Source organism: Anas platyrhynchos, chromosome 22 (assembly GCF_047663525.1).
Source record: "Anas platyrhynchos isolate ZD024472 breed Pekin duck chromosome 22, IASCAAS_PekinDuck_T2T, whole genome shotgun sequence".
Taxonomy (NCBI): domain Eukaryota; kingdom Metazoa; phylum Chordata; class Aves; order Anseriformes; family Anatidae; genus Anas; species Anas platyrhynchos.
The window spans coordinates 4,446,152-4,466,818 of NC_092608.1; the positions used below are offsets into that span (position 1 = coordinate 4,446,152).

Here is a 20,667-nt window from a genome sequence, read left to right on the forward strand (position 1 = left end):
ATTTTATTAATTTGGATGGTGCAAAGACAATCGTGTTGGCCACAGATTTGCTAAGAATGATATTTTCACGATGAAAACCTAGAAAAATTTGGATTTGTGCAGCTCTTTTCACAATTCTTCCTGTTGAGTGACCTAATTTCCAGAGCAGCTATGCAAATGGATTATGGGGTCAGTGGGAGGAATATTAAGAACATAAGTAGTACTCAAAACCAGCAGATACTCTGTGTCAAGGAAAACAACCTGAAAAAAAAACCTTGAAACTAGCTTGAGAGTGTTAGCGCAACTAATTTTTGTCTTGATTTCAGGAGCAACTAGTGTTAAAATGCAACATTTTGTGAAAAGGGAGAATGTTAATTTAGTAGTAATGTAGTGACGTTCACAGTGAAGTTTCAGTGGTATGTTATCTGTGCAGTCTGCTCTCATGTGTGCAACATAAAACTCCTGCACAGATTCTCAGTAGTGTGATAACTTTTAGGAAAGTCCATGGTAAACATTTGCAAATGATGAAAAGGACATCAGGAAAAAGAACATATCCAGCAAATCCCACTTTGTCACTATTTTTGTATCCTGTACCATGCCTGGAGCTGTGTCTTGGACTGCCTCCAGTGACTGCATGTTAGAGTCTGACCAGGGCAGGGCCTGAGTGCCTGATGTGCTACATAAAAAATGGAGGATTCATTTGTTCATTTGATGAAGTTTTGTTTTGAGCAGGTTCTGTGTTTGCCTTGAGATCTGGCACCTTTGTTCTCTTTGATGTCTTGTGATTATTTGTTCTTTTATTGCGTTTGCAGCAGTATTCCTTTTCATCCGGCAGTAGTGGAGGTGGTGCTTTATCCAAAATATAACAAACTTTTCAGCCAAGCATTTGAAAGTGATGCCTTGCTTTGTCCTTCTTTGCATTTCTGTCACTGGAGCCACCTGTCATAAAGTCTTTTTGTGCTTTCTTTGTGTTTTTTTTTTTTTATATTCATGTTATTACCAGGATAAAGTGCTTTAAAGTAGTTTCCCTCCCCTCCCAGTGCTATATTTCAGTTTTATTGCTAACCCTGAGTTTAACCATAGAAGAATGTTCTGATACACTGTCCTTGACTGGTTCAGCGACTTGCTAATTTAAAAATGTGTATTTTCATACTTAAGGATTTTTTAATCCCCAGTACAATTAGTGAGGTTGCAAACAGAAATCTAGATTGGATTATAGGCTGGGAAATAAGAAAGCTGCAAGAATTTTTTTAAATGATTTGCATACACCTTTAGTCTAAAAAAAACTAAGCAGCTTTTATTTTTCTTCCTCTGCCCTGCTGAGCCCTTGTCAAGACCAGCCACTGGGGGATTTTGTAGCTCCTAGACCTGTTTGTATCGTCTCTCTGAGCTCTACTTCTCTTTTGTTAACTCCCTCCATTCCAAGCACCTTGAATTCTGTTTGGCAGTGATCTTGCACAAAACATGTCCAATAGTTCCAATAATGTTCACAAACCAGAATTGGTTTCATTTCTTGTGGAGATTGCTTCTTCAACAGTGATGGAGTGGTCCTGCCAGGGTTGTCAGTGTCATCCTGTTGGTACTGCCTTTGGAAAAATGTGTAAACGTGCTGTGTTTGCCTTTTCCTAAAAGATTGACTCAGAAGATTAAAACTAATTGCTTTTTGAAATATTATGTGAGAAACGTCTGTTCTGATGCTGTTTTCGTGTCCTTACAGCCTGAAGATCCCTGTTTTGCATCACAGAGCCGTGTGTACAATGATATTGGAAAGGAGATGTTGCTGCATGCCTTTGAGGGCTACAATGTGTGCATTTTTGCCTATGGACAAACCGGAGCTGGGAAATCCTACACGATGATGGGCAAGCAGGAGGAGAGCCAAGCAGGGATAATCCCCCAGGTAGAACAGAACCCAGAAAGGGGTTTATTTTTATACCATCTTCAGTTTCTTGCTGGCTGATACAGTCTTCTTGTATTGCGATAGTTCACAGAGAACCATAGCTTACTTCTGAAGTGAAAGAAATCTACTCAGAAAAAGAGTAAAGAGATGCAAGTAATTTTTACTGTTTTTTTTTTTTTTTTTTTTAAATTGTACTATATATTCTCTGTATATTTCTGCATCCAATGTCTCTGCTCTCCCCAACAAACTAGCACATGAAGATGTCTTATTCACTAGGTTTCTTGTCTGCTTCTCTGCCTCTAGTTAGGACAGCACTTGAGCACTTTGTATTCAGCAGAAATTCCAAAGGTGATGTTGCTCATGAACTTGCCAGAAACTTTTTGTGAAAATGAGTTTCCCAAAGCTAAAAACTGAGTAATACCTTTTATTTTAGTAAGAAATGAAGTATATCAAATCTATGGGAAAGTTAGGGCTTCAAATTTAGAGCACAGCACAGTGTTGTTGCCTCCTGAGGTTGGTTTTGATACTGCCCATGAAATATAAGAAGTTGAGATACGCCCACAGAAAACTGGGACTGGCATTCAAACGATGCTGCCACTTGTTCTAAATGAAGACCTTCCTCGGTGTGGAGGTGTTGACAGTGGACTAAATTTGGGAATGGAGGAATGCACTGTCTTCCAACGAACTAGAAATCTGAGGTTGGCTTTCTGTTTTAATAAATATGCTGAACAGCCTGAGTCATCATTCTGCTACAGGTTTGCTGTAGGCATTGACCCTGTGCCATGGGTATGATATAGACAATGCAGATTATTGTTTTCTGTTGATAGTACAGCCATTGTATGCTCAATTATTTAGCAACTGCTCTGGTATCATTTGAGGCTGCATATAGGTTATCTTGAAATGATGTTAGAAGAGTGTATTTGTACACTTCTGCAGAGGTGCCTTGATGTAAGACATTGTTACACGTAAGCATTCCCTTTTTTTCTTCTGCAGTAATGTATCAGTATAACAGGTGGAATTAGTTAAGTCTGTGGAAACAGCTCAGTGCTCAGATTCTTTGAGTTGTAATCTTGATGTTCCTATTTGTCTTTTTGTAACCTCTAATGGTAATTAAAGACTGTTAAAATCTGTAACATTCCTGTAGATGTAATCACGTTCCTGTTATCTACCACAGTTTTTAAGCAAAATCATTTCCTTCCACTTTCACTGTGAGAAGTTTCCTTATAAAGGAACAAAATGAGTTATCTGTTCAGGGAGAACTTGTTGACTCTGTTCTTTCTTGTCATGTGTGGAGAGGGTACAGCACAATCACATTCAAAGTGATATAGGTTGTTGACATCAAATTTCTGCGTTGGCAAAATTTCCTGGCTCTGTCTGCCAGTTTCTAGTGTGAAATCTTATGCTTTGACCATGTGTGGACTACTTTTAAATTGCCTGTGTTCATCATAATGATTATTTTCCATACAGAGGCTAGTAGATAAGTTAGAAACCTCTTTTTCTGTGCTTATCCCTCCATGTGCTCATGCTTTTTAATCTCCCTGTATGTATCCATGAGCTTGTGAGTTGTTTGTTTTTCTCCTTTATGATATTAATTTTAGTTCTTACACAAGTTATTTGTAGATGAGCACTATCAAAGTAGTAGAATGCTGATAGCAGAAGTATTCTTCATATGGAGATGCTGTTAATAAATTTTGAAACAGTCTGGCTGTTGATTTAAATCTCAATCCTGAAACTTCAGCACACCAATGAATTCACACAGGGTTGTTAGTTTAAAAATAAACAAACTGTTATTTTTATGAGACTAGGAGAGGATTAAGTATTTTAATATTTCCTTAATCTTACTTCCACTTTCAGTTATTACAAGCTTTCATGTTATAATGGGTTATTTTTCTAATTTTGTAGTACATTATAATAATATCGGTTAAACGTAGAACAACTGTAGTGCTCTATAAAACAAAATATTAAATTATAGTGATAGGTGAGATGATGCCTCTTCCTAGTGAGGCTGTTTGTGGTTGAAATCTGTTCTTTTTGTTCCCCTTCCCTCCTGTGCAAAATTAATGATTTGTCATAGCACTTACTACTTCCTGCTCAGAACTAATTTCTGTCTTGGGTTTAATCTGTTTCCAGCTATGTGAAGAACTGTTTGAGAAAATCAATGACAACAGCAATGAAGAAATGTCATACTCTGTAGAGGTGCGTATAGTGATCAATCAGTATTTGTGTGCTCGTCACCCAGCTGAGCTTAGGTGCAGCATTCTTGATATTTCATTAAGATGCTGAGTTCTTTGTTTTGAAAACATTGTCTTTTCTCTGTTTCGTATTAGATGCAAATGTGCAAGCAAAATATTTCTAGGACTTTTTTCCCCACCAGAAAATGAATGTACCTTTACCTGTGACAGTAGTTGTCAAGTACATTATGGGTAAAAAACAAAACAAAACAAAAGATGCATTCACAGATAATTTTTTTGACCACTGGATGGAAAAATTCTGTGTTTCTTGTCAATTAAAATAGTCATAATTTGTATCCTGACTCTCTGTGAGACTTGACTAGAAGAGCTTAGTTGCTCATTCCTACCTAGCATCTACCATCAGCAACGCAAGTTTGCAGACAGACTGAAAATACAGGAGCAGAACTGAAACAATGCTACAGATAAATGTGGTTTTTTTTTGTTCGTAGACTGAGCTTAAACTGGTGGTGCTAAGGGAGGTCTGGGGTGTGAACAAAAGTGCTTAGGAGGATGTTTGTATCCACAGTTGTGGCTAGATGGGTTACATTGGTCTCTACAGCAACTGCTGTTCTGTTTTGTTTGACATACCATCTTCTGGATGAGTGGTTTTAATTTGTTAGTTACAGTCCCTGAAACATGCCTTGAGTTGTTTCGTTTAGTATCCCAGGCTTTTTGCTGAGTTATAGGTGCATAGTTAGGGGATAATACTGGTGGCGATTAATTGAAACAAAATATTTCTCGTATCCCAGTCTCAGATAGAAAGGCAGGCCAAAGTAGTTTCATTTTTTATTTTTTTGCTAGTGTAGCAGTTCAGGGAGGTTGTCAATGGTAACCTATTTGTAACTCAGTATTTGGTAATATTTCTTTGTAGGTTGTTACCTGTAATAAAGATCGGTTTACAGAAAAAAATATTTCAACTTTGCATGTGGTTAGAAATTTATTGGCACTTAATTTTCCAAAAAAAAAAATATCTTTAGAATTTATTTTAAAGCATGTTGATTTAAAATTACCATTGTTTGAATAATTGTACTGATAACTCAGGAATATAATAGGACTAGGGTACAGGTCAGAACCAAAAGTTGCTCCTACATGCAGGGAAAATATATATATTTTTTTCCCCTAGGTTTACTTTGGGAATTATATGAGATTACTTGTAAGGAGACTTTTTACCATTTGTTGTTTGCCTCTTTCAAGATAGTTTTGTTGATGTGTCATGTGAAAAGTGATTATGAACTCAAATATATAATTTTTTATCCAAACACTGTGTTTTTGTGTCTGTGTTTTTGAAATGGTTGAGGGATCTATGCATGGGTGGAGGGTCTGTAGCTTATAGTGGAGACTTGCCACATGTGACTCACGACTCTTCTTCCCTTCTCCCATTGTGTCAAGCCATAAAACAAACTGAGACACCCAACTACAGCTTTCCTGTAGTGAACTGGGGGAATATCTGCCAATGGCAATTCTGAATGCTGCAGAGTTTCTTGTGGAGGAAGCTTTAAGAATCACTAAATTATCTTTCCAGGTGAGTTACATGGAGATTTACTGTGAAAGAGTCCGAGACTTGTTGAACCCGAAGAACAAAGGGAATTTGCGGGTGCGAGAACATCCTCTGCTTGGACCATATGTGGAAGATCTGTCCAAGTTAGCAGTCACATCTTACACAGACATTGCAGACCTCATGGATGCTGGAAACAAAGCCAGGTGAGTGACAGTGGTACAGACTTTTATCTCCTTTGCGGGATTACATAGTTTATAGCACCACATTTAAAATACCTTCTGTGATGCACTAGTGCTTTTTTAAAACCTGATGTCAGATTTGGAATACTATTCAAATATACACTGATCAATTCTATTAAAAGGCTAAAATTGATTTGTGTGGTGTAGAAATGTTTCAAATCACTGTACAGATACATAAAGCTGTAATGGCTTGAGATGAGATATGTAAATTACTGGCTTTTAATTCTGCCTTTTGATGTCTACTGTATTACATTACTGATATAAATAAGCATGTAAGCATAATGCTTGATTCACTGAAGTGGTCAAGACTTAAGTTGGCATTCCCGTTTTAGGTTCTGGTTCACTAGTAGTTATTGTCATATGTAAACTGTACAATGCATTTAGCAGTCTGTGTGAGAGACTGATGTAAATTTGAGTTTTCTTATGGGTTAGTGGTGGGCAGATTAGTGACTATACAGATTGAGCAAGTTCTATTTAAATTGTGCTGAAACTGGGAGGAGCTGAGCAGCAAAAAATGTTCATGGTATTCAGTGTGGCTTGGTCTTGGCTAGGGTCAAACGTCAACTGTACAGTGTTTTGGTCTCAGTACCCTGCAGCTGCATTGAGTCCTGCAGGTTGGTTTACTTGGAGCGCAGAGGCTACTGTTTCCTAAACATATTTGTATCTGTTCCTCTTTTAGGACTGTGGCAGCTACCAACATGAATGAAACTAGTAGCCGCTCTCATGCAGTGTTTACAATTGTCTTTACTCAGAAGAAACATGATGCAGAAACTGATCTGTCCACAGAGAAGGTATTTTACAAATAAGAAATAGCTTTCTGGAGTGGTTTTCACAAGGCCTCCCTGCAATGACCTATTCTTATTGGCAGTGTGAAGAGACAATACGAATTACAAAAAAAAAAAAAAAAAAAAAAAAAAAAAAAAAAAAAAAAAAAAAACAGAAAAAAAAGTAAGGGTGAACTTGCGGTATGCTTTGCCAGAACCTTTTTATTTCTTACTGGATTTTGTTTGACTGTAATTCTAAAAACAACTAAATTGGGAATACATGCAGGAGGAGAATACGTGGGAAGAACTTAAATCTTAAGGACTAGGTTCTATGGGGAGGGATATGTGACTGGGGAAGATGAATTTATTTCATGTTCCCAGAACTTCCTGTGCTTTTACTTGTCAGGGGGAAATTGGAAATTTTTGTTTTGTTAATTCTCTGTGGGAACAGGGATGGAGATGAATATGACTTAAGGAATTTTTGGAATATGCACGTTAAAAGGAGATATGCACTATTTAGCATGGAACAGTTTTCTGGCTTCTTTTTAACTCAAGTATATGCTTTGCATGCAGAGGTAGCTGAAGTATGGGTATCATTCACATTTCTCAATTGATTACTTTGGAAAGATATAAAAAAACGGTCTGTATGTGAAAACTTGGTTTGACTAGTTTTAAGCACACTATGATTTTTAGGCGGAGTTTTTTTCATGCTATAGAATTCTTCAAAGTTCTGTTCTTACTGTAGTTCACTAAGAACTAATTCTTGTTGTTAATGTTTTCTGTCATCAGGTCAGCAAGATTAGCCTTGTGGATCTAGCTGGGAGTGAGCGAGCTGACTCAACTGGTGCCAAAGGAACCCGATTAAAGGTATCAGGCTGCTGATCTACAAGTGAAGAAAGGGGAGTGGGTGTACAAACAGCACAAGGAAAAGAAAGAATTGCAACCATTTTTTCTATACTCATAATAACAAAAGCAAAGACTTCTTTTTCCTCTAATGGAGGATATAACATTTGTTTCTTTTAGTCTGCTGAGATTCATGGTTGAAAATTATGAATTACTGTATAATACTGGATTATGTTTTCCCAGGAAGGAGCAAATATAAACAAGTCTCTCACAACTCTGGGCAAAGTTATTTCAGCATTGGCAGAGGTGGTAAGTACAGCATTTACTTACCTGCAACAACCTTTCTATAACCTGTAAAACTGAAACAGTGAATACTGTACAGTACAGCGGAGCCATTCACTGTTCTTGGCCTAGCATTCTCAGTGGGGTTAGCTGTGTGTATTTTGACAGATGAATTGTATCCTAAGAATCTTATGTAACCTACTAGAAACTTTATTTGTAGTTAGCTTGAAGTATTTGTTTATTTAGTTGTGAAGAAGTCTTGCAAAAAGAGTCTACATTTATATGTAAAGGGCATGTTCACATAGCAAGCTTTTAGTTCTGCAGAGCTGTAGTAGTATTACTTATTAGAAAGAATAATTTTAGGAAACGAAGTGCAGACTTCTGGTTAAAATACTAAAATGGCAAATGTTAGAAATACCAGTGTAATAACTTGGTTATCACTTTTTTTTTTTTTTGCAATGGCCAGACTTAATATTTTGAGTGGAGGAAGCATATAGTGATCCAAACATTATCTTTTAGATTTAGAAAAATACTCTCTATTATTATTAAAAAGTTCAGTAAATTAATAGTGCTTTTAAAAGTGAGTTGTGAACAGCTTGGGACAGGTTGAATGTATTTAAGTGCTTTTTAGTTGTTTTTTTTTTTTTTTTTTTTATGAAAACCATTCTAATTCATGGGGTTCTCAAAAGAATATGCTATCCAAGCTAACATGGAAATTTATGCATAAAGGTATATTAAAAAGCTTATCTTGTATTTCACTCCCCTTCCTTTAATGCTTTCAACTTAGGATAACTGCACCAGCAAGGTAGGATGGTCTGAGTAGTAGTAAATGTTGTCTTTTTCTGACAAGCTGTGAGATTTTATTCTGTTGAGTTTGAAATCAAAGAGCAGGGATCTTTCATGATAGGTCTTTGGGAAATTCCTGTAATTACGGGAAGTAAGTACAGATACGAAATCTGAGAGTTGTCAATACTAAAACTCAAAAAATACAGTAATGCTGGAGATAAATTCATGAAAAAATCACATCTGAGGATATTTTGGAGATGCTCTTTTATTACATCCCTGCTCCCGATTTGGTGAATGAATTTTGCTCTAGGAAGCAAAATTAGGATTATTTGTTCTAGGAAGAAATACTTTCTTTGCTGTCATGCTTCTGCTCTCCATGCGTTTTCTTTACCTCACATGGTAGGCTGCAGGCAATAGCTTCTTCTGGTTTTCTAAATAGACTCGGCAAATTTTGCAGACATGACCTGGTGCTTACCTGTCCTTCATAATTTCATTTGTCCATTGTAAGGTTACCCCCCTTTGGCAAGGGTCAATAGAATTGTTGCAAGACTAATACTCCATTTTTATGTACTTCTTGACTGTTGAGAGTAGTCTTGCACAATTTGTAACTAGGCCTTTTATTGCAAAGGCATATCCTTTGTTAAATGTTGTGTTGAATTGAAGTTTTGGCATCTTTTGAAGTGAGATGTCTGCCTTTTTAACTATTTCAATAAGTAAATGGATGACCCAAGATTCACATTCTCTAATAGAGTTTCAGGAAGTTAATGCTGTTTCTCTTAGGCCAAATAAGGAAGCTAGGGAAAGTCTTCGCAGTTAAATTTAGAGGGAATTCTGCCAAAGGAGCTGACAAGGTCTTCTTTCTTTGTCTGAAAGCTTTACATTACTGATTTGTGGATAAAGTACTTAAATGCTTGGGCACCTGTCTTGTGACCTTGTGATTTGTAAAAAGGTTTTAAAACAAATATTTGCCCTTCTTTCTGCTTCTAGTTACAGTTACTAAGCCTCTTCATCTTTTTTTTTGTCAAGTTTCCTAATAACTGCTTACAGAAGTGCAAGAAGATGGGCTAGTTTGTCCTCTCATATGTGTACCTGTACCTCTGTAGCTGTGGAATTTCCTGTAATGGCCTTTAGACTACTCCAAGTCATAATGTGCCTAGTAAAGGAAGAGTGAATTTTTCCCTGGAAGTTAGATTTACTGTGTAAATTTTCTTGTAATGGTATTAGAACACATTATTTAAATGCCATAAAGATCCTCTTTGTCAACAGGAAAGCCTTTCTGAAGGCAGTGCTACAAAGGTATTATGTGGATTGCTTACCTATGTAGATGTCTGAATATGTTCCAAATTACCTAATATCAATTTCTGTAATCATTTTTCAGTTAAGGATAGGTGACCACCTTGTTTTAGACAGTAAATGTGTATGCTTTCCTAGTTCTTTTAATACTTATCCCATGCTGATGTTTTAAAAGTTCATTTTCTTTTCAGTGTTGATTTTTTTTAATAGTGTGTTTTTTTCCTTTGCAGAGTAAAAAGAAGAAGAAGACAGACTTCATACCATACAGAGATTCTGTACTAACATGGCTTCTTCGAGAAAATCTAGGTATGGCTGATTTTACCTATGCCAATATAGAAAGAAATTCCCACTAATTTTCTGAATGTTTTTAATCACTTAACTTAAATTTGCATTCAGTATGGGTTTAAATATTTTAAGTAGTCAAATCTGAGCCATGTGTTTCATTCTTTGATAAAGTTGCTGCTCTGTTACTGTTCTATGATTTTTGTTTTCCTTAGTTATGCACAATGTAGTTGAATTCTGTACTTCATAGAAAATACTGATATTCAGTAGGTAATAGTATCTAGATTGTGTAGTCATCTAAAACTTCACCTGTGCATTATAGGTGGTAACTCCCGAACTGCTATGGTTGCTGCTTTGAGTCCAGCAGATATCAACTATGATGAAACTTTGAGCACTTTAAGGTACAGTCTTTTCATCTCTGATGGATAGGTGTAGACACTAGCTCTACTGGACACAGGCTGTCCTTCAAATCTTCACACTTTAAGAAATTTACAGGGAAGAAAAACTATAATGGCAAAAACTCAGTTATCCTGACAGAGGAAAAATGATTTTTAGTATGTGAGTAAGGAGCTAGGATCTTATTGGCTACTTTTAATTTGAAAAATCAAACTCATCTTCTCATGTTTGTATGTTGTTTTCCTGTGTTTGCTAGAATTAAGCATTTTAGTTTAGCTGAGGCTCCTAAATACCAAATAAATGGAAGAAAAAAATATATTATACATGTGATGCACCTTGCTAATGCGTCTTGATTAGATCTTGAAGAGGTCTTGTCCTTTTTGGAGCAGTACCCTATGTTAAGTATGAATTATTCTGACATACAGCTACTAACTAAACGTCTCCTATGTTGCTGCATTCCTGTGTTGCATACGGGCAAGTATATGTTCGTTATAAGTTGTTTTTGACTGGTTCCAGGTATGCTGATCGTGCAAAACAGATTAAATGTAATGCTGTTATCAATGAAGATCCCAATGCCAAGCTGGTGCGTGAGCTGAAGGAGGAGGTGACAAGGCTTAAGGATCTCCTGCGAGCCCAGGGGCTGGGAGATATTATTGACAGTAAGTGGATTAAACAGACCTTGCCATCTTGGGGTTGGTCTCCTCTAAGGAGAAAGGAGAGCTGGGCCTGTGAGAGAAAGGAGTTTAAAAGATGGAAGTTGATGTAGGTGCTGACTTCAGGTTTTGCACATAATTTTAGGAACGGTAGATCTTTAAACAACCCATCCTAGTATTGTCTGTAGAGGTGATAGGATACCTTCAGACTCCCATGGAAAAACATTGAGATGGATTAACCTATTGTTTCTGTGGAGGGGATTTTTCTGTAATAGAACTTCCACGTTCAAGAGTTGCCTTGGTGAGTTACGAAGCACATTTTGTCTGGCTGATGGTAAGAGGATAGTTGTGATACAGAAACGAATTTCATACTGAGAAAGCAAACACTTTCCTATTTCTTGAAGGGTAAAGGTCATTAGTTGATACCTGGCTTCACTACAGTGCTTGTTCAGAATGGAAAAGGATGCCTAATTCCTATTATACAGTGCCCTTAGTAAAAAAAAGAATTTGTCATCTCAAAATTAGCTATGAAACAGCTGCATGTGAATAAAATAATGCATTATTTTGGGACAAGAGTTTGTGAGGTTAGCCGAGCTGTATTGTACTGATTTGCTTTGCCAACAACCTCTTAAAGTACTAAAACAAACTTGTTCCTGAATTATTTCCTGGCACTCGATCCAAATAAGGCAAACAAACTACGATTTTAATTGCTACATTCTTGTACAATATGAACAGTGTTTTAATTCCTAGTGAAGGAGGTGCCCATAAAAACACACAATGTATTCTGCTGGATTTGAATTAGCTATGATTTGCTGCTTAAAAAGGAAAAAAAAAAAGAATGTGATTTAAAAAAAAAAAAAAAAAAGAAACAGTCACCAGTCCTTGGTTTGTTAGAGTTTAATTGCCTGTGAAGCAGAAGTCCTGACTTAAAGATGTGTAATATGTACGTTACTTGTCTGTTTTCAAGAGATGGGGGCCAGAAGAAAATGAAATGCAGGTGTTTTCATGATTGGTGTTTTTTGGTTCTAAATCAAAACTGGAAAAGTTAATGAAAATTGTGTATTGTCTCTTTAAAGTTAAAGTAGTATTTTCTTCCCTTCCTATGTCACTGGTGAATCTTCAACTATGATCCTTCTTGTATTTTCCCTGCTGCTTCCCTTCAGTTGATCCAATGGGAGATGAATACTCTGGAAGTGGAGGCAAATGTGTGTATTGTGTGGTTCTCTTCTTAACCTGCTTCCTCTGGGTCAGCTTTTAACTGAGCTTTGCATGCCAGCATTTCTCACAGGGAAATCCCAGACAGAACACTCACTGTGGATATGTAATACAGTTTCTTAGAAATCAGCTTAAACAGCTTAGTTAAAGTTGACAGTCTAAAAAAAAAAGTTTGGAATGCAGCATATGTTCCTAGCTTGCTTTCTGCAGAATACAGCAGGGAGAATGGTGATTATTTAGCCAGTTATCATCACAGCTAGTATTTTACATTTGAGCTAGAAATAATTTTCTCAAATATCTTTCAAGTTGCTCAGCTGAAACCTCTCCTACTCACGTAGTTTCCTGGCCTTTTAACTTTTCCACCTTGAAGTATTGATATTTAAATGTGTTGGTTAACTGAAGTTGAAATGGTATCAGTTCCTCCTGGAGACTGAGATTTATTTATTTTTTATATATAGTCTATTTAAACAAAGAAGTTCCACATCTCGTAATGATGAAGGTCCCTCATTTGAGCTGAGATACCTGGTTGATGATGATTATCTTAATAGAGATAGAAATACTCAGTAAATACCATTTTGGTTTTGTTCTTCTGTTTGTGTTTATGGAAGGGAAATATGCATAGTCCATTGCAAAAGAAACATCTGATACGTATTTTATATAAACTTTGGGTTGGCAGATAGTTTTAAACTCTTTCAGCCAGTCTTTACTCTCACTCGGAAACAATATCAACTAGAAGAGATCTGTCTGAAATTTCCTAAAATCAAAGCTACTGGTGGTGTAAAGACTCATCCTGGCCTTGTCTGATTTTCTGATGCTGCTTCCAGCGTGTGCATATGTCATTGATTAAAGCTGCAGCCTCCGGGAGAAGTGTGCATGGTGTTGAGGGTTTTGGTTCTCAGCGGTCACAGCAAGTGTGAAAGCTATTGCAAGAGCCACTTCTTTATCTCCAGGAGTGCATGTTTCTACTGGCCTTTTGAGACTTCATCCCCCTGCTCTGCCATGTCTGCTTTTCTCATCCCGATGGCATTCCCTCTCCTTAACCTACCTTTCTTTTGTTAACCTTCCACCCCTGCTTCCTTTATCTGCAGATGGTGGTTTTCAAACTGACTTGATGGCAATCATCAGTTTCATGAGGCTGAAATGGAAACTTGAATGTGGAGTGAGCTGGGGTGTTAGGTTTCCCCATGGCACTGTTCAGGATAGGAGCAGAGGAGATGTGGAAGGATGCTGACATTTCTTGCAATGTCTGTGTGAGCACCTCTCATTTTTCTAAGTGCAAAGCACTTGTTCAAAACTTGAGGTCTGATTTGACCTGCTTCTTTCTGGAGAGTAATTACTTGAAAGGATTTGTTTGAGATAAAAAATTAAACCTATCAAAATTATTTAAACTGTGAGCTACCTAGGAGTCTGATATTTCCATGTTAGAAGTTACTTTTTGTGGTTATTCTGAGGATATGGTTTACTGACATATCTGAGAAGCTAAGTTACATCAAAATAACTTGCTTCTGGATGTTTGTTCTTAAATCATTCACGTGCCTCGTCTTTGTTTTCTGCCTTTAAAAGGGGCAGCTTTCAGGTTGCTGTTTTTTCAGACTACACAAGCTGTCTTATTAACATTTTTTATTAAGTCCTTCTCTGTGTAAATGAAGGCCAAAAACCTCTAAACCACCTTCTGAAGTATAGGAGCTGTTGCAGATACTTCACCAATCACGTATCCTAGATCTCCATTTTTGAGATGAGGAGGGTCGAGAGAAAGCACAACCACGTTACTGTGAACTTGTTCTTCTCTCCCTGGCGTGGGCTGACAGGTGGTTTAGGTACTCACTCTGCTGGGAGAATTTAGCGAGGAGTTAGCTTTTTGTCCTTGTGGTCATGGTGCTTCAGCAGCAGAACTGCTTCTATGATAAAGATTTACTTGATCATCCCTTTATATTAAAGAAGTCAGGAAGAGAAAGTTTTTGCTGAATTTAAGGGGTTGGTGTATATTCAGCCTTCAGCCCAAAATGTTGCTGTTCTCATTAGTAGGTGCTCCTGGTCTGAGCTTCATGGTGCTCAGCAGCTTAGTGTTCATTTAGGAATAGGACAGTTCATTTTTGGTGAGTGTAATTTATTTAAGGATTTTTTGATCAGAACGATCCTTACTAATAATCCCCAGGGTCTGATTTGGGTTATCTTTGTCATGGATACTAATATTCAAGGACTTGTTTCAGAACTGCCATCTAAAAATTACAGAAGTTGTTTTGTTGCTGCTTAAATGCTTTCCTCTTATACTGGTGTTTCCTTCCTATCTTCCTCTTTCCCATTCCTTCCCTCCTCCTATTTTCCTTTTCCCTGTCTCTCTGCTTTCCCTCTGTCTGTGTGTCTTTCTCTCAGATCTGAAAGATTTTCAGAACAATAAACATAGATACTTGCTAGCCTCCGAGAATCAACGTCCTGGCAATTTTTCCACAGCCTCCATGGGGTCCCTCACTGCATCTCCATCCTCCTGCTCTCTCAGTAGTCAGGTGGGCTTAACATCTGTGTCCAGTATACAGGAAAGAATCATGTCAACACCTGGAGGAGAAGAGGCAATTGAACGGTTGAAGGTAGGTATTGCTGGAGATTAAGCAGGCTGATTTGGTCTTTTCCAAGGGTAAATAGTGGCAAAGCTGGGAAAACTTGCCTTCAGCAAAGATACGTCCAGTACACTGCTGTGTCTGTAGGCAGTTTTCTGAAGCCCCCTTGTATCCCCTTGAAAGTGGGTTTAACTGAGGTGTGCTAGAGATTGGGTTCATGCAGAGCCTTTCCTGGTAGGATTGTGTGGGTTTGATTGTAGCCTGGAGCTACAATGAAACTATAAATGACCACCTTGATTTTTGTTTGTAGGTTTTCTGATACAGCGGCAATTACAGGGAATTTAATCTTAAGTAAAGACTTCAAGAGGCCTGGTCAACATTGGTGTGGACTAGGTCTGACTAGCAAATGCAGTCAGCTTTCAGAAAGCCAAATTACCCCAAAGTTGAGAAAAGGAGGCAGAATAATCCTGCCACTGTTGTATTCACCCAGCCCCCACAGATTAAAATGTGAAGCACACAGAATAGCATGCTTCATCCAGACAATAGCAGCCTTGTCCCAATTCTGCATAGAATTGAACCGCATCAAAAGTGCATTACAGTGAAGTATTTCTTTATTTTACCAAAGCCCCCAATCTCCATGGGTGGATGAGTGGGGAAGGCTGGCTGTATTGAATCTGTGCTTCGTTCTCATGTCTTGTCCATGAGACAGTGCCACAGGGATTGCAATGGGCTGGAACACACACTGCATTTCCCTTTCCTATTAGAAACTTGCTGTTACCATGGAAATAATGGTGTGGTCTCTGCAGTTCCCTGGCGTCCAGTTACTGAATGATGTCTGTAAATTAGATTTTAAAGAAAAAAGCAATTTTTAGGTGGTTCAAATTAAAGTCTGATTGAGTTTAAACGTGAAGTCGTTTCTTCTCAGCTTGCCTTTGAGGATATTAACTCTAAAAAATTAAGGAAGACAACTTATTGATTTGAAGCACTGGGTACTTTTTGTACCCAAAATTAAATTGACATCTAGCACTGATAAAACCTTTAATTATTTTGTATATTATGGAGGGAACTTTGTCGAGAAAACTGTAAAACAGTTTGTGGGATTTTTACACAGGAATCTGAGAAGATCATTGCAGAGCTGAATGAAACATGGGAAGAGAAGCTGAGGAAAACAGAGGCCATTAGGATGGAAAGGTCAGGAATTAGAAATGCTGTACATGTGGGTGGTTTCTGCTAAAAAGAAGTGTGGAAAATGGAGAATGTCACTGTTCAAAAGCAATGGAACAGCGGAATAGGGCTTAGTGATAAATCTGCTGGCCTTTGTATTATGTGTAACAGTAGGGGCAATGCTGAGAGAAGGCTACATCCTTTCTGATGTTTCCTAACATTAATGTTTAGAGTTGTAACATGGATAACATCCAGAGCTGCTGCTATGGCTTCTGTTGTAAAGCAGCATGCAGTTCTGGTCTCTTTCTTTCCCCTTACATTCCAAAAATTCTGGCCCTTAGGTTAAGCAGATAAGATTAAGGTTTTTGTACCAGAGTATCTAAATTTGTGATACAACTCCACCTTTCCAGCTGTGGTTTGACTTGAGTCTTAAAGCAATAAGCCATGCTTAAGAATTGTCAGAAGGTGGTTGGAACAAAACCAAGCATTATTTGTTAGAATATTAATTGTTTATAAAATATATAAGGGTAACATCTTGCCTGGAAACAATTTGAGCAGTGAATAAAATCATGAGAGGTATATGAAAGTGGATAGAGAATAATTATTCACTGACTAATATAAGAGCTAAGAGACATCGAGCCCAGCAGGTGGTAGATATCAAACCAAATAGGAAGTTCCCACAACAGATTGGTAAGCTGCAGAAATCTGCTGCATTATGCTGATGATGCTAGGAGTTGAATTCAAAAAAAGATGACAAACTAAAACAGAAAAACAGCCCCAAAAACACCAAACAAAAGCACTTGGAAAGCTATGTAAAAGAAATATTACCCTCAATTCTGGAATTTTCCTGGGAAGAAACTGGGAGACTGAGAGAATACGGAAAAAAATAGTTTGCCATGTTCTTATTCTTCTCTGTTGGAGTCACTGTTTGCTTTGTCAAAGTCAAGAGTACTGTATTACATGAGTAGTTTGTCTGACCCAATAAAATCCCTTTTATGTCTTAAGGAGAGAATACTTCTTACATTAAATCAGTAACAGCCAGCTAAATCTTTGTAAATTAATGAATAATGGTAGCTTTATTTAAATTAAATGTTTAAATTTAGAACATGCTTGTACATTCATTGCCACCTTAAGGGAGGTCAGTGTCCTAAAATATACTTACCTTGTGATACTTAATTGCACTAAAATCACTAAAAAACTGTCAAACATCTGTACATTTTTTTTTTTTGCCGTTCCTGTGCTACAGGCCTGTAAACTCTGGGGCTAAAGTTTAGAAATGTGCCCTATTGCGTTATAAGGTGGCAACAGTTCTTGTATGGTCCATGGATGGGCTGGTTGAAAGTCTAATGTATTTCATAGTGAAAATGAAACCTTACATTATCTAAAATTTGCATCTTTTGAAGCCTAAGATATAGTAAATGACTCATTTTACCCTCTCAGGGAGGCATTGTTGGCAGAAATGGGAGTTGCCATTCGTGAAGATGGTGGAACACTGGGAGTCTTCTCACCTAAAAAGGTAAAGAAAATTGATCATTTTTGAATCCCGTCTGTCAGTGGCAGATCCACTTGCAGGGAGAGGGTGATGAAGGAACTGCCATTCACACAGGGGTTTGTGTCTGTGTAATGTGCAGGAGAATGCAAGTGAGGCTCGGACACTTTGCAGAATATGTTCCTTTTACAATACCTCTCTGGAAATACCTTTATTAGAACACTCTACATCTGAGGATTATTTTGCTCATAGCAATGAAGTTGGGTGCTGTTTGTTGTGTGAAATGACATGACCCAGTGCTTCTAGGGAGCTGTGTAAAGCATATTGCCTGCCATAGCTTCCATTGGTCATTAAGGTAGGGAAGCATGTGCTAGCCTGATGTGCTGATGAAACAGGAGCAGTATGAAAAGTTCACTGGGAGATTTCTGATATCCCAAAATGTTTGAATGCTTTGCCTTTAGAAAAAATCTGTGCTGCTGGTGGAAGTGTTTGTAGCTCCTTGCGTGTCTTTTGAATCAATAGCAACTCAGAAATGCTGCCTCTTATATCGTTGCTGTTCACTGGGTGTGACTTTGATGTGCTCTGCCTACTCATCTCTGAGATACATAGAAGAGTTCCAAGTCTTGTTTAGATGCCCTTTCTTGAATTTTTCCAAGGTGGAAAAAGGTTAACAGGAAAATGGATTGTGATCTAACAATGCAAACACTGAACGCAGTGGGGGCAGGGGAAAGAATGTTTCTTTCAATACATGTCAATAGTTCTATTTTCTGGAAGTTAAAAGGAGCAGAGCTGTGCAGAAAGAGGGCATAAATCAATACTATAAATATAAAATGATCTACTTAAAGAAGCTACCTATGCAGCTAATGCAGAATTAATGAAGTGTAAAGAAAGGAATGCACTTCCTTGTACCTCCTATCTTTGAACAGGTAGCATAGGTTAATATTTTAGTGCGAACAGTGCTTATGCAAGTCTAATAAATTTTATCAGAGGGTGAATGGGGCCCTATCTGCAGGCATAGGACAGCAGAGTTGGTTAAAATGTTTTATCTTTATGGTAAAGGAGTGCTAGTGTGTTATGTCTGGAGCAGGTAGAGCTCTGGTTAGCTTTTAGTATCTAGTCTAGAAGTGTCTAAGGTTTGTAAAGGTGCTAAATCGTTGAGTGTTCTTTACATTTCCTTCTCTTATGTTATGGATCCTAATCTCCTTTTAGATTTTCCCTCAGAGGCCATCAACTCTTTTTGATGACTCTTTTGATGCATTTTCAGCTGATCAGGTTTGTGTATAAATGCCATCTGAGTGAAGTAGTTGCTTTGGTAATAGATAGTGTTTATTTTTACCCACATAGGATTTATTAGAAGTAAAACTTCTGACCTAGTCCTTGCTGCTTCTGTTCCTTGCTGTCCTTGCAGATCTCTCATTAGTTCTCCTCTTAGTAATTGTGGCTGCTGTTGTGAAATAGTGGGAGATAGAAAATTTTGAAGTTGTTAATAAAGATTTAACACTTCTGAGGTACCAGTATAAATATAATCATATGCTACTAGGACAGCACTGTGGTTTTACCAGCTGAGCTATACACTGAACTCTCTAAGGTAAATTTTGCACACTTCACAAATTAAAAGGTATTACATTGTGCAACCATTATTGAATCTACTGGTTGTGCTTTTGATGACAGGAAACTACTTGAAATGGATTGTGGAAATTTAATTATGTTCTCATCAAAGAAGAGAGCAGGGAAAATTTTTCAGTTCATGCTTGAGGAATGCTGTACAGGAGAATGTTGAAGACCGTTGTCCTTGGGTAATAGCAGATCTCAGAAGGAGTGAAGAGCAGGTTTAGCCAGCATCATCTTTCAAATGGTTGAACTTTTTTTTTTTTTACAAAGCCTTCTGTTGCCTGTGACAGACACATTCAGACTTAGAGCATAGTGTATAAAGTGATCTCACGTATCTGTATAGGGTACAGCTTGAATTTCAGAGTGTCAAGTAGTACAGTCATAGTGTTGATATAGCAGTTGAGTATGTCTGGGACTTGGTTTCTCAAGTTTTCTCGTGATTCAAGAAGTTCATACACCTCTGAATGTCAATTTTAATGGTGTGAACAGGGTTGATAACATGGCATACCTTTGGCTACAGTTCTGGGAGCCCTCTCGAATTTTAGGGGTTGAAAAACATCTTTTTACCCCGCCTTTCTGTCTCTCTGGTTAGTCTTCCATTGGGCCATAGACAATTGGACTTCTTCATTCAAAGGGAAGTTTCATTGTGAACAGACAGTAATTTTTGAGCTTCCATAAACTAAGTGCTATTAACATTTCTATTAAATCAACTTTTTTGCAGCTAGAATGAGTTGAAGGACAATGTGCTTTAAATGAATCTTAACCAAACTTATTTCCTTTTGTTTAGTTGTTCTGAGAGTAACAGAATGAAGGGAGGCTTATTAACACTTTTATCATCATCTTGCATTGTTTAACCACTTTTGCTTTTCTTTTGTGCTTGTGCTTACTGCTATCTCACTGGCTAGATTTTCACACCAAGGCCATGTGACTTGTTTGCTGATTCCAATGGGGTTTTTTCACCAAAGAAGGTTGGTTTAGTAACTGTAGTGAACTTAAATTTAGAAACACTTTAGATGAAGAGCTTTTTAGTTGTTTGTATCAGAAAATGATGGTAGTTCTAGATTTTCCTTTGACTTTAATGGACACTTTGCCAAACCAACTCCTGAAAAAACAGTTCCCAAGGAAAGCCAAAGTTGATTCCACATCAGTTTCAAAATCGTAATTAAGCACCCTTTTCTTGTGTTGGCCATCCCATATCAAAGTTTACAGAGACTTTCTAAGGAATCATTTTTTAAAAAATTGAAGTTGTAACTATTTCCCCTCTTTGCTTTATTGTCTGAAATATCAACTAATCTGAGCTGTATCAACTAATCTGCTGTTAACTTCGTGATGCTCTTCAGTACTGCAGGAGGTTATTTGTAAAAAGATGGATTATGGAATAACCTGGATATACATAGCAAAACTGGATTAATCTGCACTCTCCACAGCTGTGGGAGGAAGCATAAAAGTAGGTCCTCAGTTCTTAATTATCTTCTCTTTTTTTGTTTCAG

At 37.5% G+C, this 20,667-nt stretch overlaps 1 protein-coding gene across 16 annotated transcripts in view; it reads left to right on the plus strand.

The window, feature by feature from the left end:
• Positions 1–20,667, plus strand: part of KIF1B (kinesin family member 1B) — a 95,501-nt gene that overhangs the window by 23,712 nt on the left and 51,122 nt on the right. For 5 of the 16 annotated variants that reach the window (XM_038166745.2, XM_038166746.2, XM_038166747.2 and 2 more), the window contains exons 4-17: positions 1,697–1,876; positions 4,007–4,072; positions 5,630–5,808; positions 6,524–6,635; positions 7,398–7,475; positions 7,695–7,760; positions 8,521–8,538; positions 10,043–10,118; positions 10,417–10,495; positions 11,007–11,149; positions 12,307–12,348; positions 14,732–14,943; positions 16,025–16,104; positions 17,518–17,593. In XM_038166745.2, the coding sequence (XP_038022673.1) occupies positions 1,697–1,876; positions 4,007–4,072; positions 5,630–5,808; positions 6,524–6,635; positions 7,398–7,475; positions 7,695–7,760; positions 8,521–8,538; positions 10,043–10,118; positions 10,417–10,495; positions 11,007–11,149; positions 12,307–12,348; positions 14,732–14,943; positions 16,025–16,104; positions 17,518–17,593 (1,407 nt within the window). The remainder of the gene's footprint in view (positions 1–1,696; positions 1,877–4,006; positions 4,073–5,629; positions 5,809–6,523; positions 6,636–7,397; positions 7,476–7,694; positions 7,761–8,520; positions 8,539–10,042; positions 10,119–10,416; positions 10,496–11,006; positions 11,150–12,306; positions 12,349–14,731; positions 14,944–16,024; positions 16,105–17,517; positions 17,594–20,667) is intronic. The other 11 variants (XM_027443213.3, XM_072026900.1, XM_072026901.1 and 8 more) reach the window with 6 other exon arrangements.